Here is a 20617-nt window from a genome sequence, read left to right as displayed (position 1 = left end):
AGAAGACTTCAAGCACGGTACAGTAATGAAAATCTTGGCCGAGGTATAATGAGGGCTGTACATCTACGAATGATGATGATCCTGGCTGAGGTGGCTCAGAGCCCACGTACATTCAGAGAGTGGAATGCCTGATCCTAGAAAATCTACAGTATTGTATTCTCACATACTAGGCGTCAGATGGATTACTTGATGGATAACTTGCTCCCAACTTGCAGAAGACACATCTGTCTGTGGAAACTGTACACACAATCATTTACCAACACCACTTAAACCTTACAGGAAGTCAGCTGGGAGTTACATCCACAACCAGACAGTCTGCTCATGTCTCCAGTACAGTGAGAAAGCTTTGATGGGATCTATTCACTAGTGAAATGCTGGGATAAGTACATTAGTGTACCAGAATATTATATAGAGGAATAAAGGTTGTTTTTACTCTCATAATTGTGCTCTGTTATTCTGCACAGGATGAATTAAATGCCCCTCTATATATTTCTCACAAAATAAGTAGGGAGCTCATGTTTTTAGGATATGATGTAAAAAATAAATAAAATCAATCAAACAAATTAAAAGAGAATAAAATAAAATAAAATATATAGCCAAAAGTATTGTGTCTGCCTTCACATGCATATGAACTTGCGTAACATCCTATTCTTAATCCATAGGGTTTAATATGATGTTGGTCCACCCTTTGCCACTATACCAGCTTTACCTCTTCTGGGAAGGCTTTCCACAAGGTTAAGGAGTCTTGAAGGAAATTTTTGACCATTCTTCCAGAAGCATATTTATGAGATCAGACACTGATGTTCTATGGGGTTGAGGTCTGGGCCACACCAAACTTGCTCAACCATGTCTTTATGGACCTTGCTTTGTGCACTGGTGCGCAGTCATGTTGGAACAGGAAGGGGCCATCCCCAAACTGTTCCCACAAATATGGGAGCACAAAATTATCCAAACTGTCTTGTATGCTGAAGCATTAAGAGTGCCTTTCTCTGAAACCAGGGGGCCAAACCCAACTCCTGAAAAACAACCGCACATCCTACTGTAATCCCTTCCTCCCCCACTTTACACCCCACTTTAAACTTGGCACAATGCAGTCAGACAAGTACCGTTCTCCTGGCAACCACCAAACCCAGACTCGTCTATCTGATTGCCAGATAGAGAAGCGTAATTCTTTACTCCAAAGAACACGTCTTTACTGCTCTAGAGTCCAGTGGCGTCGTGCTTTACACTACTGCATCCGATGCCTTTTCACTGAGCTCGTGAGAGAGACCCGATCTTTCACAAATGTTTTAGAAGCGGTCTGCATGCCTAGGTGCTTGATTTTATACACCTGTAACCATGGAAGAGATTGGAACACCTGAATTCAATGTTTTGGATGGGTGAGTGAATACTTTTGGCAATATAGTGTATATGGAAGAAAGAGAGGGAACAAAGGGGGTCAGTGTCTACTTTCTTGACCTGCACTGTACTGTATATTTCAAAGGACGTGAACCCTCTCAAACACAGCACAATGACTTACTCTTCTGTTAGATTTTTCTCTCTTGATTTAGCCTCATGTATCCTCTCTTGCCTCTTCTTGTCCATCCTCTTTTTCAACTCTTTCTTTTCTCTAGAGATAAACCACAGAAAAGTGTTGGACAAGTCGCATAGTGGTCATGCAGTAAAAAAATAAAAAATAAAAGAAAGAGCTTCGCTTGAACTCAGGTTATTTATACAGTGCTCACTTCTCACACAGCTCCTTAAGTTTCTTCAGCTGGTTACTTTGACATTCTTCAGCTACAAAGGTCAGCTTCTCAACTAGCTAGAGTAGATACACAACACACAAACACACATATAAATGAGGAGAGTAAGACACACACATAATACATTTTGTATTATATTATATTTTGTCTTGTTGGTACTTTTACACATTACATCCGAACTGTCATGTGTACACTATGTGCAGACAAATGGAATAAAAAATATAGATTTTTGTTTACTGTATTAGGAGACAAAAACATGCCAGTTGTTTGTGTATGCCCCTTAAGTATAAGCATTCCTCCCTCTTTTAAGTAGATTAAGGTCTTGTCTTGTATGACTGAAAATAACTGCTCAGGAGTTTTGCCAGGATAAGCACTATGTGGACAGACTTTATTTAGATAGCGAGAGATTGACCAGAAATGCAGCCAGATTTTGGAGCTAGATACTGTATGATATAAACTGTTCATACTGCTATAGAAAGATAAGCATGTAGTACAATCTGCACAACTACATCTCATAATGTAAATATAGCATCATTCAAATGTCTGGACACATATACAGTATTGTATTCTATTTTAATATTAAGTGTTTTAATATACAGTATTGTCGACATGCTTGTCAACTGTTCTCAAGTCTGCACAGAACAGCCATAACATTACAACACAAAACATTATGCCCAGGGGCGCCCTAAGTGGCGCATTGGTAATGTGCTCGCCCTATTATCCGGAGATCGCTAGTTTGAACTCCCGGGTGACAGCCGGGGGCCTAGAGAGAGCTGACTGGCCGAGCTCTCTCAACGCGTAACGGCCAACAGTTACGCGTCTCCGCAGAAGTAGTCTTAGTACTTGGATACGACTAAATTACGTAGGGAGAAAAACGTGAAAATCTGCCATCGGGGCAGTTCATGACTCCACAACTCCTTTAGGGGTGTGCTGTGGTGTCTGGCAATGGGATATTGTTCCCCGGGAGCATGGGTGAGCCTTGGGTGCCCATGATCCGTTCACCAGCTTACTCAATGTATAATTGATAAGAAGTGATAATGTCATGTGATGTTAATGTTATTGCTGATCAGTGTCGCTTGCGGTCCTGGATAGACAAGTTCTAGGTTGACTTCAGCAATAGCTAGCAGGTTGTTAACCAGTAAAATTTTGGGCTGTAATGGCTGAATTTGATGCTCAGTACCTGTTTGATGTGTTTGCCTTTGAGGTACTGTTCACTGTAGTACTGGTCTTGTCTGAGAGTTAGCAGCTGATGCTGTTGTTGTTCCTTCAGCTCGCTCATTCTGTGTGTGTTCTCCTCCTCCAAAGCAGCCAGCTCCGTAGCCACAGCAGACATGGCTTGCTCCGAACCTAATCTACCACACACACACACACATACATACACACAGACTGAGTTACTGCTGAAGGAGCTCTCAAAACATCTGCCTATACTATTCAGTATTAATGTGATATCACAATAAACCTATGAAGAAACCTAAAGAGAAGCTGAGAGAGAAAACTAAGATTAAAATAATTACAAGAAATAAAGCATGAGTACTCAAAAGTTGAATTAGAGGAGGGATAAGAGAGAGAGTGTTAGTGAAGGGGAACCTACCTTTTCTTACCATCTCGTTTAGCGCTCTTCTGCAGGGCGGATTGCCGGCGATGATATTCGCCCTGCAGCTCACTTTGTCTGGCTGTGTGCTCTTTGATCATGTCTGTGGTTTTCTTATGATGCCTCTTTACCAGCTCCTTCAGCTCTTTATACTGTTTCTTCTGCTCCCGAACAAATGCCTTCTGCTGCTTCAGGTCCTCCAGTGTCTGAGCTTCCATCTCTATAACACGCACACACACAAACACACACATACAGTGCATTCAGAGCATATCACACTGATTAAAAATGTTGAGAATTTGTTATCTATGGTACCTGTCAAAACACTCTGAATCACATCTTCAGTCCTAACAACTGGTTTCACAGATCCTGAAACAAACAGCACATATAAAATAAGCATCACATAGGTGCATATGCACACACACACACACACACACACACTAACACATGTACAGTACACGCTGATGGTGTATTGCAACAGGCTGTTTGACGTTTGCATTGTCTTAGAGCGACAGGATTTGCAAATTCTCTTTGCTGCAAAATTGTGCTTGTGTTACCACTTGTTAATATCCTGGGAGCTATCCTAGTTTAAATGCAATCCCAAAACTTCATAAAAAGAATAAATTATTTAACTTGCAACAAAAAGTAAGTACTTGTTACTGATTACACTGGAAAATTAATAAAACGTCTAACAAAATTAAATTAAAATCATACTTGACATTTATTGCCATGATGGAGACAAAGAATTGGGTGATGCACAGGGCAGATATAGTTAACACTAATAAGGTGCATTAAAAGATGAGACATAATTGTTGTCAACCGAATCCTAATCCTATATAAGCTCTGTAAGTGAATGGCTCTAATATGTAATTGTGAAAATATGACTAAGATAAGCCAGAAGTGCACATTTTGATCACATCTGGATGAAAATAAAAATGACTGATTCATACACATCTTAATAATGTACAGTATTTATTCTAGTTGAACTCTTTAGCAGTTTACAAGTTGTGCTAAAGGCAATAAAGACACAACATTTACCACCATAACAACTCAAATGTTACACATATTATTACAAATGGACATTTATCTCTTAAAATAAATCATTTCTGAAGCTCGAAAGTGGAACTGTGGCTCATGTACCTGTGGAGTGGGCATGATGGCTGACGACTGAAGGCGGTTTGGGGGAGATGAGAGGAGTATGGCTCGTTCCATTTTCAGCTGGAGGACGCTGAGTCTCGCTGTTCGACTCTGACACAAGCTCCCTGCATGCATCTATCTGCAACACACAAAGGATATCAAAAGAAATCAGAAATGCTGGCAAGCTTGACGACAATTCATGAGATTAATGTGAAATTAAAAGGATAGAAGTCTGATCAGTGCTGTGCGGACAGCTGACCCACTAAAGGCTGATCTGACCTTTACCAAAATAAAAATAAAAAAACTTTCAAAACATTTGAAACATGCACCAATACTAATATTAAAAGTTCATGAATTACCTCCAATCCAGTGCAGACTTTATAGATGTAGCGCTGGTACCCCACCCTCATCATGACTAATTCTAAGCCTCTAAGCCTGTTGTTGGCTTCACCCTGCTCTCTGTTTTTATTAAGGTTCGAACAACTGAGCTAAGACTACAGCTTCTATGAAAACAGTTGCTATAGCATTAGCTCATCAGTTGCCTCTTCCACTGCTGCATCAGCTTGATTAGACACAACTGAAGGACAGAAAGGTCCCACAGGTCCAACCAATCAGCTCATGCTTCAACTGACAACTGTTTTGTAACAGGGGAACTAAAAAGAATATTTCTAAAACACACACAAACATAGTACAGACCTCTTTGTTATTAACCTCCTGTCCTCCCTCTTCCAGGGTGAGAGCTGCAAGCTGACTGGCTCTCTGCTCCATCAGGTTTATGTAGCGGATAGGATTTGACAGCGCCTCGATCACATCTGCACACGCAATATCAGACGTTACAACATTCAAAAGCGTAATCACAATCGAACAATTTGACAGAAAAATGAGCTAACTACATTTTTGCAGTGTTTACACACACACACACACACATACACACACACACACACACACACACACACACACACACACACACACACACACACACACACTATCTTGTCATCCCACCAGAGAGTCCCAGAAGAGTTGAAGCTGTTATAATTGCAAAGGGTGGGCCAACATCATATCAAACTCTATAGATTAAGAGTTGGATGTTACTGAATTTCATATGCAGGTGCTATCATATACCGTATATGCCTTTTTTTTTTAAATGAAGCAATAAGTATTTACAATATATTAAATAATAGGTGCATTAATAAACCCATATGCCAAATTATTATCTCAAAAAACTTTTAGTTATATCAGTGTGAAATTTGTATGATTTTAGCAAAATGCTGTAACTCCATAGTTTTGTCACAAATAAAAATCAGCCTAAAAAGTCGGCAGGAGAAAAAGTGTTTTTCATAAAGATTTGTTATACATATAATGCAGAAATCAAACTCAATTCCCTTTTATTTTTTACCCCAATTTGACACAGATCTTATTTTTTTCATGGCCGTCTGAACGCAAATCTGATGTTTTTCAGTCATTTTCCCATGGGGTCCTAGATCGAATATATATTTGCTATGTGGCCATGAGACTTGAATAAGAACGAGCAGATCGGTAATTCATTCGACTTTTTCCATATGTGCATGTACAGGGTGCTTGCTGATGTCAGTCAGCATCGGCAATTCACAACAGTGCTAGCTCAGCTGCTAAAACAGCTAAAGCAAGGCATCTGGCTTTCTTACTTCTTCTGGACCTCAACAAATACAGGCAACTAACTGCTTGCCATTCTATATAGCAAAATCCCAGCAATTCTTTTTGCTAAAATCACATCCATTGTTTAAAACAAATAAGTGGTTGCACAGATATGACGTATTTCAACCGAGATAAGGTAAGCAAGACTGTGTGCTTCTGTGCTGTTCAGAGGACAGACATGTCCATATTAGAGTCAGATAATAGTCAATTATGAACATGGACCATGATGACATGCAAATCTGATCTGACCAGTGTGGCTTATATTGTAGCCTTAGTTCATTCACAGCATTCACTGTTTTGGAGGGATTTTCTCTTCACTGATCACATGACAGAAAGAAATTATGTAATTAGATTTTTTTAATGCATCATTGCAACTATTGCTGCCAAATATTATTGCTGCCAATCCATATTATGGTTTCCTTAAAAGTTGAAAGTTCAAAGCTTCTAACAAAAGGATCTTTGGCTAGTTTTTAAATTAATCGTTTCGTTATAGACAATTTTGTGTGCCTGAGGAATTTGGTAAAATAAATAGTCTGAAAATGGTTTATTGCGTTTTGCTGTGAAACTTTTATGCTAAACTTGTTTTAGGAAAGCCAAAAATGCAGTATTCTAGCCTGAACGCATACCTGCAAAAGTGTCAGGGACGTAGTCTTTGACTTCAGTGTAGACAAAAACAGCAGGTAGTGTTAGTGTCTGGTTCTTCTCACTTCTCAGCCCAATGTAATGGTAACCTGAAACAGAGTGAAGGAAAGAGAGAAGAGGCAGATTGTTTATCATGGCTGTTCACAGTACTATGCAGCTTTTAAAGAAGTAATGTCCTAAGCTTAAGCACTTGTAAGAGGTATCTTCCAGACAGTAGAAAATCATGATGTGCACAGTACAGACGCCATTGTGACCATGGTGTAAAGCAGAATAAAGTGAGGATATAAAATCTAGCTACGTGCCAGGCCTGATGGCGTTCACCGGGATGATGCGATGGCCAATAATCTTCCCGCTGTCCTCGTAGACGGCTATTCTCAAAGACGCAAGAGTGGGAAGAACCACCTTAAAGAAAGCACCAAGCACAGAAAGGGCGACCATCAATAAGACCAGATTTGAAATATAGCTATAAAGCACAAGAAGAACACTGAAAGTGCGTAGTAAATCCAGATGCTTTAAGTTTACCTTCTTAAAGACGATGGGCTCCTCATCCCAAACAGGGTTAACAGCATTGCCTGGGGATGTTTTTGTCCGAAATGCTTTCCTTTTTGTGTCCACTGGGAGGCCAAACATTTCCACCTCCACATACGTGCCAACCCTTTTATCGGACAGGAACTGTCCTGATATGATCTGTTAAATATTTTGTGAGACACTAATGATCCGCTTGTCTAGTAGTATCAAGTCTTACATTTTATATTTAATGAATCAGAGACTCTACTTTCTGATTTTAGCATTATTCATAATCATTATCATGATCGTTTTGGTTTTGTAAGTAGAAATATGAAATGTTAAGGGTAAACCAGTGGGAGAAAAAAACAATAAGTTGGTCTAATATGATGGAATTTCCCCAGTATTTAAAAGAAATATATTCAATTTTGTAGTGAAAATTCTATAACCACTTTAATAACAAACTGAACAAATATCCCCCATTTACTGTACTATGCTTTATTACAACGAATTTGCTTTTAAATCATGCTGTTTTAATGGGAAGCAGGTTTAAATAAACTATCAAAATAAATTTCCCTAATAAAAAAGGTCAGATTTTGGGGTCAGTAATACCATATTAAAATGAAATCTGCATAAAATATGAAATAACAACAAATAGTAGCCTGATTTAAACAATCTTTATACCTATTTGTTTAAATTGTACTTCAATGATAATAGCACCTTTTTTGTAAACATACTTTTTTTTTTTAACCTTTGGTAACAGTAAAAGTAACTGACATGAAACTAAAGACATTTTAAACAGTAAAAATACCACCGGTCTATTTCATTATATAAGCACAAGCTCCAGAACATCAAGCCAACATCAGAAAACAGAGAAAAAAAAAGAAACAGCATGCTCTGTACACACAATACATCAAAGGGGTTACCTTTACTGAAAGTGTGTGCGCTACAATCCCATCCACTGTGCTTTCAGCGAAGGGGTCAAAATTTTTATCAGGTCTCCTCATAAACTCAGGCTTTAACCTGTAGCCACATTTTCCGTTGTATTCATACATGCCAAGGTTCAGTTGCATGGCCAGATCTGTCAAACAATATACATGTGCAGTGAGTCATGAAATACATTCATGCATCATTTTCAGCAAGACTTTTCACTTCTGGAATAATGTCAGAAAAGTCAGTTAAGTTTAGCCAAGGCTTAAGGGGAAATAATTAGGCTGAGAGACTGAAATATGTAAATATGTAAATATATACATATATATGTATTTTCATTAGGACATAGGACTAAGCATATTTCCATTATTGCACATTGTATTCCATTTTTGTAAATTGCATATTTATGGACATTTACAATCACTGCAGATCAGCACACTCACATACAGTACATTTACACTCACCCTGGACATCGGCACATTCAGGCACCTTCTCACACCCCCTAGACATTTCTATTTCGTATTTTCATTTTTCCCACATTGCACATTATGGACATACCAAATCTACACATTTATGCACATTTGCACACTCCGTAAATATTCCTATTTAATTTTACTACAATCCATTTTTCAGTGTACAAATTGAATAACTGCTTACTTTAACGAACTGCTTACTTTAATTTGTATAATTGTTGTACCTATTGTCTGGAAGTTCAATGCCACCAGCTGACATCCAGCATTCCAGAACACCTGAGGCATGTAGTTGGAGGAATCCACTCTTGTACCTTTGGGGTAGATTCGACTAAGCTGGAGTTTGTTATACCTGTGGTGGACTTGGTTAAAGAAATAATTGATTTAATTGCTTAATTTTTTAATTGCTTAATTGTATCACTACTGTAAGTGTTAAGGCAGTCTTGGATTTGTGATGTTTCTGTTCTCTGTTGGTGATAGGACAGAGCCACCCTTTCGTCTCCTTACCCTGGTTGTGTCCGATATACAGTAATGAGGTTTTGGGGCATTCACATCACATGTCATTTTCAGTTGATATTTAGTTATTGTTGCATTTTTTATTGTCCTTAGTCCCCTGTTGTGGAATGTCTCTGTCTAGTTCAGGCTGCTTTTCACTATTCGACAACATTCAGAAGCATACAGGAGGATGGGTTTCATATTGTTGTGATATATTCTCTATATGGTCTATACATTTCATTAGTTTGGTTTTAGTTTACTAGATGTGCCTGTGACTTTTCTCATGTGGAATTTAATTGCACTCTCATAAGTGTGTTTTAAAAAAAATGCAAAAAGCCATCTGTTGAATATTGGAATGAACTAAAATTCCAAATTTTTTTAATTCTCATGAAATGAATGTGTGAGATCGCATTTATTAAGCAGATTTCAATTGCACACTTATAAGCGCTTATTTTAAAATGTATAGCACTATCTGTTGAATTTTGAGTTTTTTAAGGTCAATATTGTTTTTATGATATGTTTTATGATGTTTTATTTCATTTAAATTTAAGGTAGCATATATTCTGTTCCCGTGAGCCGATTGTGATGAAACAAAACCCACATGTTACCTCAAGCTCCCCTGTCAAAACCCTATTAAAATGTATTCAGTAGTTTTTACCTGATGTGTGCACAAACAACAAGACAAAAATTCTACTTAATGTGTTCTACTACTCATCTTATGTCCGTCTAAATTATTTTTTCACAAATATCTTCAATGTACAGACTTTACAGTTCTATTATATGTATAGATTAGCTAGATTGATATATTAATGAGACGTTAAATTTTATTATTCTTATAGAAACAGCAACTCATTCACACAAACCTGTATGATAAAATAATTTAAGCTAAAACTAAACTTTCTCAACCTTTTGTACGGAGATTATTTAACATTTATGCAAAAACACTCCAGTCGCAGTGTTTTGTTATTGTCAGACGCAAATTACCTTATTTATGTTATGAATTTCAGTACAAACAAGAAGAGAAAGAAAAGGAAAAAAAGAGAGACTGGGAAAGGAATGACTCTTTCCAGGCACTACAATTTAAGAGACAGCTTAGTCCATGGATTTTACTTTTTAACAAAATATTACTATACACAGATAAAAACTATACTGAAAAAATCAATGCGTATTCGTTTGTGAAATGTGATGGATTAAAAGGAATAAAACACTTTGAGAAGTATAACAGTGCTTCATCGTTTATATTTTTCTATAACAGAACATTGTGTTATGTTTAATTCTACATTTTATTTTAGCCTGGACACCGGGAAAAAAGTTCCTCTGTATTTAATCTGCACAGAAGGATACTCCACGAACTCCACTGGAGCCTTCGTCAGCTGCTCTAATGCCTTTGTCTCCACGAATGAGGACATGTGATAACTTTTATTTGACTCTGTAAAAAAGATAACATAAATGTGTGTATGATCAAGCTTATAAAACATTGCATCTACAGTGTAAGGCATGATGTGTTCCTGCTAAACTATGGCACATTATGTAAAAATACTGCATGCGTTAAATTTTTTACTTAATAAATTAACAAACTTACTTTTAGATGCTTCAAATGACGTGAACTTGACTGGCTGGATATAGTTGACTAAGTTGGACATCTCCTCAGTGGCAAATGCTTCACTTCCTGCTGTCCCCTAAACAAGATACATGGTAAACAGTGCACCCACACTTTCTTAACCTACATCAATGCCTAATACTGCTTCATATTAAAAAGTGAATCAAGCTAATTATATATATATATATATATATATTTTTTAAATGTGCACAGCTAGTACATGTTTGTGATAAACAGCTGAGTGCATACAAAGTAAACGCCCTTTTCTGTGCAAGTGTGTGTAAGTGGGATGGTGGATATGTGTAACTAAATCTTTGCCACAGAGATTTATGGGAACAGCTAAAGTATACGATAGTATATACTGTATTTTCATACACTACCGTTCAAAAGTTTGGGGTCAGTTGCAAATTTCTTTGTTTTTGTTTAGTGATTTATTTTCTACATTCTACAACAATACTGGGGATTTCAAAACTATAAAATAACACATATGGAATTAGGCAATTAAGTAAAAACAAGAAAAACAACAGTTAGTTGCTATTTTAAGACACAGGGGTCAGCCTTTCTGTAATAGTTTTTGCAAGAACTGTATTGTCAAGTGCATTTGCAAAATCCGTCAAGCACCATAATGAAACTGGCTCTCATAAAGACCATCCCAGGAGGGCGAGACCAAAACCTACCTCTGTCGCAGACCAGAAGTTCATTTAGAGTTATCAGCCTAAAAAATGACAAATTAACAGCACCTCAGATTAGAGGTGTTATAAAGTCCTTACAGAGCATAAGTAGCAGAAACATCTCACCATTAACTGTTTAAAGGAGATTAATGCATTTGTGGACGCCTTCAGCATTCCTTTACAATGTAGAAATATATAAATATCAGGAACGATCACGGAGTTAGAAAGTGACTCCAAACTTTTGAACAGTAGGGTATGTTAAAATATATTAAGCCTACAGGGATAATAGTGTTTACCTCATCCATGGACTTTTTACAGTCGTCATCATCCTCATCCTCATCCTCGCTTTCTCCATCAACCTCACCTGATGACAGTCAAAATGCTAGTATTTATTTGTGTTCTAAATGTTATGGATAGCTTAATGCAATTTAACAGATCAAGGCAAATTATTTCAATATTTTAGTTAATACATGCATACAATGTTTAATAATAAATACACAATAAGAATTTGAATCAATATTTTTTTCTGAAACAAAGAATTTGTCTTGGTAATGTGGTGCAAACTACAATAAGAAAATAAACATTAAAAAAAGGGGTGAAATCTTGTATATACAGTACGAAGGCTGTTGAAGTCAAACAGGGAGAAAATAATAATTTAAAATATTTATATATAATTTCCATGACTCATTTCAATTTATTCCAGATGTGATGCTTTATACTACACACTTCTACTACTACTCTTCTTAGTGTAAAACAAAAAACACATTATTTTTCTGGGTGGTGGTCCACAGGGTAGCTCAACATTATCTCACCAATATATTTTCTTCCCTGTAGCCTGCTGTCACTGCCCGTCTCTGAGCTTGGCTGGCTGGAGTCTGGCATGTCATGATTCGTGGAGCCTGTAAAGAAGCCCAGGTTCAGTCATTTCCAATGCAAAGGCCAAATCCTCTCTATTAGGATATTGATCATTTTCCTTTACACAGATTTTAAAAACCTAGTTCCTTTTGTTTTTAATCTCATAATCAACTTATGTTATGTACTATTAACTGGTTATATTACTGGTGAAATGCGTGAGTTTCCATCAGTTTCCTCATTCTTTGATAGAACTTCCATTTTTTTTTACTTCCATTAGTTTAATCCCCTTCTTTTTGTTAGCAATATCAGGCTTTTTTCAGTTGAAAAAAATACGGAAGAGAGAAAGAACTAACTAAATCATCATCAAATGAAAGAAAAAAAATACTAAGAGAAATAAAACGGACATACTGTAATTCTAGAGAATGAAAGCTATTATAAAAATTTATTGTGAACACAAGAGTCACTTGGCACTAAATGTAACTTTTGTTTGGGCATTACTGTGAGCATGCCTTTTCTTTTGATTTTCATTTATTATCCTGCGACTTGGAATCTACTGTTGAGACAATGGAATTTCTCCTAAATCTTTTTATTTTTTTTTTTTTTTATGAGCAGCCGATGACTATCAAGTTAATTAATATCCAATACACAGAGACTTGGCAAAAAAAATAAAAAATACTCCAACAGTCCTCACATGGGAATCATTTATTTTATATATATATATATATATATATATATATATATATATATATATATATATATATGAGGACATTCAAGTCTCAAGTGTTAAATACCTTCATTTAATCAATACACTTATATCTAACTAAAGTCATATTTAGTCTATACTTGAGTATTCACTCTGATTGGATGTTTCTTGGTAATATGTTGGAGCATTTTTGCCCAGCAGAGGGCAGTATCAGCTCAGGCTAGCAGATGATTAGTTTCAGCAGGGTTATTGATGGAGCTCTCTGTGACTGAGGTTGATAGCTAACAGTGAGAATATCGACCAGGCTGCCTGCTATCATTCACCCCCTGAGGATCTTCAGCACAAATGGCAGCCAAAAGCATCCTTGCTGAAAACGTAATTACAGGCTTCTTTCACAGCTGCAGCTGAAATATAAACTAACATAACTAGTAGGAGGGCAAGTGTGTAGAACAAATTATCAGTGTGTTATTTTAATTTGTTTTAATAGCATTCTCTGTTTCTGCAGAAGCTATCCACATATTGTTAAAAAGACAAATTTCTGTCCAGTCCTACAAAACAACTGTAGTACTGAACAAAGGAAAAAGAAAAAAACAGGAATTTAAGAGGACTTTTTTTTTTTTTTTTTTTACATGTAAAACCTATGGAACCATTCTAGTGATAAAGATGCCTATGTGACATGTAACCAGTGACTAATTAAAGGGAAGTGCTGAGACATGTTAAAATAAAGAGTCAAGTACCTGCACTTGGAGAGGATGGCTCACACACACTGGATGTATCGCTGTACGTATTAGAGGTCTGCTCACAGAGCTTCTTCTTTGTGCTGCCATTGCCCTTGTGGGAATTCTTCTTGTTCTTGATGAGAATTTTTCCTAAGAGGTCGATGGGACTGGGCAAAGGGCTTCCCGCTTCCAGCTAAAACCAGTGGTATATCAGTGGCATGTCAGAACTGGATATTAACGATATCAACTTACCAATAATTACCATGGGTATAAACGCATAACACTACATTTGAGCAATATATGTACAGTCTAACATCTTTCTACAGTAGGTCTAGTACATGCATGCTTTTGGTCATATTTAAAACTAACTCATTTGGATGTTTACAGGCTTCTTAGAATGTCATAATGACAGAAAAATACCAATACAGTAATAAAACAGCTTTTTTCTTTTTCAATTTAGCATTCTTATCCCATGTTTTTATGTTTGTTTTGTTTTTATTTCCTTAATATTTGTGTTGCATAAAACACAATTTTGATTATTCTTTTTTTTACAAACTTCATTCTCTTCATTCTGAATGATATAAAAATAAATCTCAAGTAAAAAATAATACATTCTTATAATTTGAAATGGTTCTGCAGATTTAGTGGTGCTTTTCATAGCAAAGTGTAAGAAATGTTACAGAATAAATCATAGTCTAGAGTCCAGGAAAGAATATAGTTTGGGTATGTTTCTATAAAAAAAAAAATTCCTGTACTTTTTGTTACTTTAATTAATATTAAAACAGAGTGAGCTAGAGACAGAGAGAGAGAGAGAGAACGGAGAGCGGAACAAGTGTGAAACATGTGACTCAAAGCAATTAACTTTATCTTAAAACTCAGACCTTTCCATGATGATTTCTAAAGGAATAATCAGGTGCAAAAGTCTGCTCCCTCTTCTGGGCCCTCCCATCCTATGCTTGGGAAAATGGAGATAACTTGGATCTTAATTCCAATAAGCTCTTCACAGTTGGACAGTTGGCCTGGCTTGCAGAGACAAGGCTAACTTCACATGGTCTCCTGCACAAAGGCCACAGTGACAGTGCAGCCAAGATACAGGCCTTCCCTCTCGCAATAAATCTAGCCAGCACAATGAGTGTTTTACCACAAGTCATTCACAACCTTTCCTAATGAGTCAAAGAGTGGGGATGAAAGGAGGAAATCAGTTACGTAAGGACAAAAAACAGGGGCTCAGAGTCCCTCTACAAGGAGCACAAAGCATGCTTTGAACTGGTTGCTATGACAACTGGGGGGTGAGGATTGTGATGGGGGTACAGATAAAGGTTTGCCAAGCACTAGCATTTAGATCAGCCACTGGCATATTTCCATTTAATCTGCTCCAAGTGACAGCGCTTGGCATTGTGATAAACGTACTGTACGGCTGATTAATGGTATTTCTTTCCTCCTACCATTTTTAATGTTGGAACTCTCACCAGATACATGGTGTAAATTGACAGAAAAGACATTATGTTGCATAAATATTGTGTTTATGCAAATGTTTGGAGTTCTCATGTGTATGTGTAAGTAGAAATTTGGTAATGGATGAGAGGGGCTTGGTTAGGTGTAGGTATCAAGCCAATTTCTACAATTTTACAAATTCAAAATTTATCCTGAAGGTAAGCTAAGGTTAGTAGAACATGAATATGAACCCACTGCGTATTTCTCCAGTGGCTCTGTAAGCAGAGCATCTCCAAATATTGATCTGCAGTACTCAGCCATCTTAGCTTGCTGCTTGGGGCTGTAAAGACAAGACAAAAAGACAGACAATCAGTGCTATGGCCATGACCTCAGACATTTACATTAACTCTCTGCTGTCTGACAAAAGACAATTAAATTTCTTGTCCTTGTCAAGGCAAAGCTTATTTACACATCTGCTCTTAAAATGACATATAGCGAGCAATGTACCGGTCTTCTACAATAACTAAGACCACTTTATTTCACATTGTCTCTATGTAACACTGATCAGGACCCTAGGTGAGTCATTGAAACAATTATTAGCAGATTACTTCTGCCTCATCATCAAATGCTTTTGGGAGAACAGTATGGTCTGAGAAACTGAGAACTACGTAGTCTGAGTGTAGTAGGATTGTCGTTTAACTTACGAGTCCACATGGTTCTCAAATGAAAGGATGACAGGAAAAGGGGATGTCTTGAAAGCACTCTCAGCAATGGCCTCAATCACTTCCTGAAAAAGACATGTGGCATTGCACAATCATCATCAAGCCACAAATCACTTTCAGGATCCATCACAGACCTCGTGCTGCAGTGATGAATGCTGATAATGAGATATTTCTTATGCCACTCCAGATGGAAATGCAATCTTATTACCAGTCAATCTGTGTGTGTGTCTCATCAGAAGTGGGAGATTAGCTATGATGACCTAATAAGAGAGTGCAAATTATCTTCAAATAGGGTTTTTTCAAATCCATTGCATTTGCTGAGTATGAACATGCTTAGACAATTTACCCCATTTTTTCCAGCACTCTCCTCTTTGTCTATGTATACTGTACTGTATGGCACTTTTCCTTTTTGTTTCATTTACTGTAATATGCATTATGAGAGTTAATTGTTGTTTTGGTTGGTAATAGAATGGGAATCTTTGCATAAACTCTAGATTTATGATTGTGTTATACTGTAACATATCCCAAGCAACAAGGTGTGTGTGGTGTAGTAAATTTTCTAAACAGAAATATAGATTTTTCATAGAGTTCAGACATTACGGTGTTTATTACACTTAAACAACTTCTGAGCATTTTATAATTAAAATAAACTGGAGCAACAAATATCTTTGCATGCATCGAATTGCCTTAGTGGAAAAGGTGTGATCATCTAATTATTGGGGGGTGATTTACTGGTGACACTGTTGGTGACTTAGTCAAAATGGCGAACAAACTTAACCAGCATGGCTTGCAGCAGAATGTAAGCTAGTAAAGCACCTCAAAAAACCTTAACAATTTTGAATGACCCAAACTTTTAAAAAACACTGTACTGTTAAACCAATTATTAATCGATCACCAACTGGTTTAATCAATCTGCTAATGAATGGTTCCAGACTCCCATCACTACAGCAACTGTGGGTGAAATTGCTTAAAGAGCAACAGTTTCTTCAATAAAAGAATATGCTGTTAGATTTACTAAGACCAAGGATAACCTGAATGATTAGGTCGCTGTCTTCATCATTTAAGAGGAAAGAAAAATAGAATTAGTTTTAAAGTAAGAAGCAGCAGCAGTGAGCTCATATTTTCTTTGTTTTTATTTCTGTTGATTGTTAGAAAATTTAGTGTGACTACAGTAGTAACTGTTCTGCATTTGAATCGTTTGTTAGTTAAGTAGGTCATGCTTTTAAGAGATGAGGGGGTGATTCTTGTCCATATCAGTAATTGTTTTTTTTCTCCTTAAAATATTTTTCTCACATGAGTTATATCTTTCAGTTGCATATTAAAAGGTGCACTGAGAAAATGCAGCTGGGTAAAACAAAACCCGTGTGATAATATTAAAAATGTGATTATTTTAAGGGAGTGATTCTTTTCCATACCCACTGTACCTATTCTTTTTTGCAAAATAATCAGAGCTGTAGTATTACTGGAGAACACCTATGAAGTGTGCATGTGCATGTTTATTGCAGGATTTGTAATACATACACAAGTTTAAGTGCTTTTACAATCTATTTTTAAAACTCTTAAGATATTTTTGCTTTTTTTTATTTTTTTTAGTTATTAGCTGGCAACACAGTGACATTCCCTGTGCTGCTGCTGAGAAGACACCAAGTGAAATGTTTTCTTGCATGTTATTCAATCCACAAGAACCTAGCACAGCAACCCATCACAATGTACCTTCATTGTATCTCTCACATGCTCTCACAGGCTCTGATCATCCAATTATTAGTGTTAGTTTACCTTAAAGGAGATCTCAGTGGTCATGGTGAAGCCGTGGGTAATGATGGGCTCCTCTTCAGCTGTGCGTCCCTTCCAGCAATCCAGCTCAACACAGCGGCATCCTGACAGCAACACCTGCCTGTACATCTCCACTGAAGAGTTTCCCGCCAACTGCCCCGCTGCACAAATCACACTGACACTCAGACTCCAGCAGAGACACCAGAACACACATCAAGTGCAACATTCGCAGCATTCGAACATCAGGCTGGACCTATTGAGAAAAGTCATCTTTTTATAAAAACATGTTACATAAAATACCTCAGAGATGAAAAACAGTGCCATGAAAACTATTTGTCCCATCCCTGAAATTTTTATTGTTTGGCATATTTGTGACACTCGTCAAACAAATTTTAATATTACCCAAAGACATCCTGAGTGAACACAGTACATAATGCAGTTTTTAAATGCATTTCTAATGCATTTTTTTACAGCTTTTTTCCCTTTATTAAGGTGCCTGGCCACACCTGCAAAAGTAATTGCCACACCCAGGCCTGACTACTGACTTTTGGATCAATAAATTACTTAAATAGAACGTAATCGACAAAGTGAAGCATGCTAAAAGATATTAAAAAGAAAAAAATTCAAGAGCAAATAAGAAACAAACTTATTAACATGTGTCAAGCTGGGTTCCCAAGGTTACCATTTCTAAGCCTTTGGGACTCTTGTAAATAAAGGTAAGAGCCATTATCTACAAAAGGAGAAAACTTGAAGCAGTGGTGAACCATCCCATGAGTGGCCGGCCTACCAAAATTACTCCAAGAGCACAACAACAACTCATCTAGGAGCTCAGTAAAGAACCCAGACCAACATCTAAACAACTACAGACCTCACTTGCCTTAGTTAAGGTCAGTGTTCATGATTTGACAATAATAATTAATTATGCAAAAATGGCATCCATTAAAAAGTTCTGAGACGAAAGCCAGTGATGGCCAAAAATAGCGCAAAGGCTCGTCTCACATTTCCCAAAAAACATCTTGATTATCATAAAGACTTTTGGGCAAATATTTTGTGGACTGAGGAGACCAAAGTTTAGCTTTTTGGAAGGTGTGTGTCCCTTTACATTAGGCGTAAACTTTTCATAAAAAACATCATATCTTACACTTAAGCATGGTAATGGTGGTAATGTAATTATGTTAGGGTGATGGTCTGGGGCTGCTTGGCAGCTTCAGGATGTGGATGACCTGCCATAATTAATAGAATCTTGAATTCTGCCAGAAAAACTGGACGGAGAATGTCTGGGCATCAGTTTGTGACCTTAAGCTCAAGCGCACTTATGCAGCAGGACAATGATTCGGAACACACCAGCAAGTTCATCTCTAAATGTTTAAAAAAAAAAAAGTTTTGGAGTGGCCTAGTCAAATGTGAGGCAATCAAACACCAATGTGAAAGACTCATTGTCATGTCACTCAAATGCTTCATTGCAGTTGTTGCCGCCAAGGGTGGCATAACCAGGTATTAGCTTTATTAGGTTTTTACCTGGAATCCGGGCAGGTTTGGACAGCAATAACAATAATAAATTTGGACCCTTAATAAACAAAATCATCAAATAATTTACTCAAGGTATCTTTGTGTAATATTAAAATTTGTGATGATCTGAATCACTAAAGTGCGACAAGTATGCAAAAAAATTAAGTAAAATTATGAAGTTATTGTACATCAAAAATAACACTGCTCTGTTTTGTAAGGATTTCAACTTGTCTTGGCTGTGAAAGAAACAGTTCAGTGTCTAAAATTTCCAATCAAATAGACCATATTGCATGTGACAATTCTTGGAAAGAATGGAAGTTAATGGGGCTTATTCTGAATGTATTACCATCATTAGCAAAGCAATTATGTCCCTATTAGTATCACAATATTACAGCAGAGCAAGAAGCTTTTGAGACAATTGAGGGGTCATTTTCCTGGCAAACGCCTCTTAGCTCTTTTTCTTCAGAAAATGCATTGCGTTATTTCCAGAAATGTCTTATCTTCTGATATACTGTCTCCTTATAACTGCCTGCAATTACACATTCTTATGTCTTTATCTAGAACTAAAACAGTACATTAGATAAATCAGATGCAGTATTTAACAAAATTCTAATAGAAGAAGGGTTATTTTTATTTGATATCTCATTTCTATTTTTAATGTTAATTATTTTATTTTATATTTTCACAAAAGAGCTAAATGTACAAAATGTACAAAATGTGATTTGTTTTTGTTGTCTGCATTTTGTGCCACCGGTCAGATTCTCTGAGATTTTTTTGACGTAGTGGCCTAGACACAGTTAAAAACGTATCACTCCAGAACCTTCTGGCAGGCTTGGAGGCGTGAACTACATGCTGGTAATTCTCAATGCCACAGGAAATCAAGTTAAACACCTACTTTTCTATAAATGTTTCCAGTAAGAAATGGAACAAACAAATGTTTTATAGGGTCAAAAGAGGGCATGCGCTTTTATGTTTCTCTAATTACCATTTTAAAGGCAAGACTATGGGAAAGACAATTATGTGTCCTGAACATTTCGCAGCTACTTAGGTACAGTACTTAAGTAATTATAGGATAATTGTAGACTTTAAAATACTGGTGCTCTTACTTAATGACATCATGAAAAAAAAAACTTTTTTAATCTACAATACTCATACTTAAAGTACAACTTAATTGTTTAATTGTTCAACATGTACTCACTCATGTACTCGGTCTGCTTCACTGACCTGTGAGGTAGGTGTTGTGGGAGGAGTTAATAAAATAGTGGGACAAAGGAAATGTCATGTCCTCACTTCGGTCCAATTTCTCAGGAGGAATGATGCTGTTCTCTTCTCCATTTAGATACCTGGCGAAACCCTCTACAGAGATCTGCCCTGAGGAACAAGATAGAGTGTTTACACACAGTAGATATGAAAGAAATACTTCAGTCTATATAGTACTTATTGTACAGG

General features: G+C 36.8%; 1 protein-coding gene across 5 annotated transcripts in view; it reads right to left on the bottom strand.

The window, feature by feature from the left end:
- Positions 1 to 20617, bottom strand: part of LOC128514699 (1-phosphatidylinositol 4,5-bisphosphate phosphodiesterase beta-1) — a 106122-nt gene that overhangs the window by 19143 nt on the left and 66362 nt on the right. For 3 of the 5 annotated variants that reach the window (XM_053488515.1, XM_053488517.1, XM_053488518.1), the window contains exons 10-30: positions 20393 to 20539; positions 17663 to 17820; positions 15869 to 15951; positions 15420 to 15504; positions 13749 to 13923; positions 12266 to 12352; positions 11750 to 11817; positions 10765 to 10861; positions 10527 to 10611; positions 8915 to 9039; positions 8214 to 8368; positions 7306 to 7470; positions 7086 to 7185; positions 6768 to 6872; positions 5164 to 5279; positions 4471 to 4606; positions 3646 to 3699; positions 3334 to 3553; positions 2923 to 3094; positions 1725 to 1801; positions 1520 to 1609 (exon numbers count right to left, since the gene is read on the bottom strand). In XM_053488515.1, coding sequence (XP_053344490.1) covers positions 1520 to 1609; positions 1725 to 1801; positions 2923 to 3094; positions 3334 to 3553; positions 3646 to 3699; positions 4471 to 4606; positions 5164 to 5279; positions 6768 to 6872; positions 7086 to 7185; positions 7306 to 7470; positions 8214 to 8368; positions 8915 to 9039; positions 10527 to 10611; positions 10765 to 10861; positions 11750 to 11817; positions 12266 to 12352; positions 13749 to 13923; positions 15420 to 15504; positions 15869 to 15951; positions 17663 to 17820; positions 20393 to 20539 — 2500 coding nt within the window. Of the gene's footprint in view, positions 1 to 1519; positions 1610 to 1724; positions 1802 to 2922; positions 3095 to 3333; positions 3554 to 3645; positions 3700 to 4470; positions 4607 to 5163; positions 5280 to 6767; positions 6873 to 7085; positions 7186 to 7305; positions 7471 to 8213; positions 8369 to 8914; positions 9040 to 10526; positions 10612 to 10764; positions 10862 to 11749; positions 11818 to 12265; positions 12353 to 13748; positions 13924 to 15419; positions 15505 to 15868; positions 15952 to 17662; positions 17821 to 20392; positions 20540 to 20617 lie in introns of those variants that run through there. The other 2 variants (XM_053488516.1, XM_053488519.1) reach the window with 2 other exon arrangements.

The sequence above is a fragment of the Clarias gariepinus genome, chromosome 27 (assembly GCF_024256425.1).
Source record: "Clarias gariepinus isolate MV-2021 ecotype Netherlands chromosome 27, CGAR_prim_01v2, whole genome shotgun sequence".
NCBI lineage: Eukaryota > Metazoa > Chordata > Actinopteri > Siluriformes > Clariidae > Clarias > Clarias gariepinus.
Note: the sequence above shows the minus strand (reverse complement) of the source record. Positions and strands in the feature narration are given on the sequence as shown.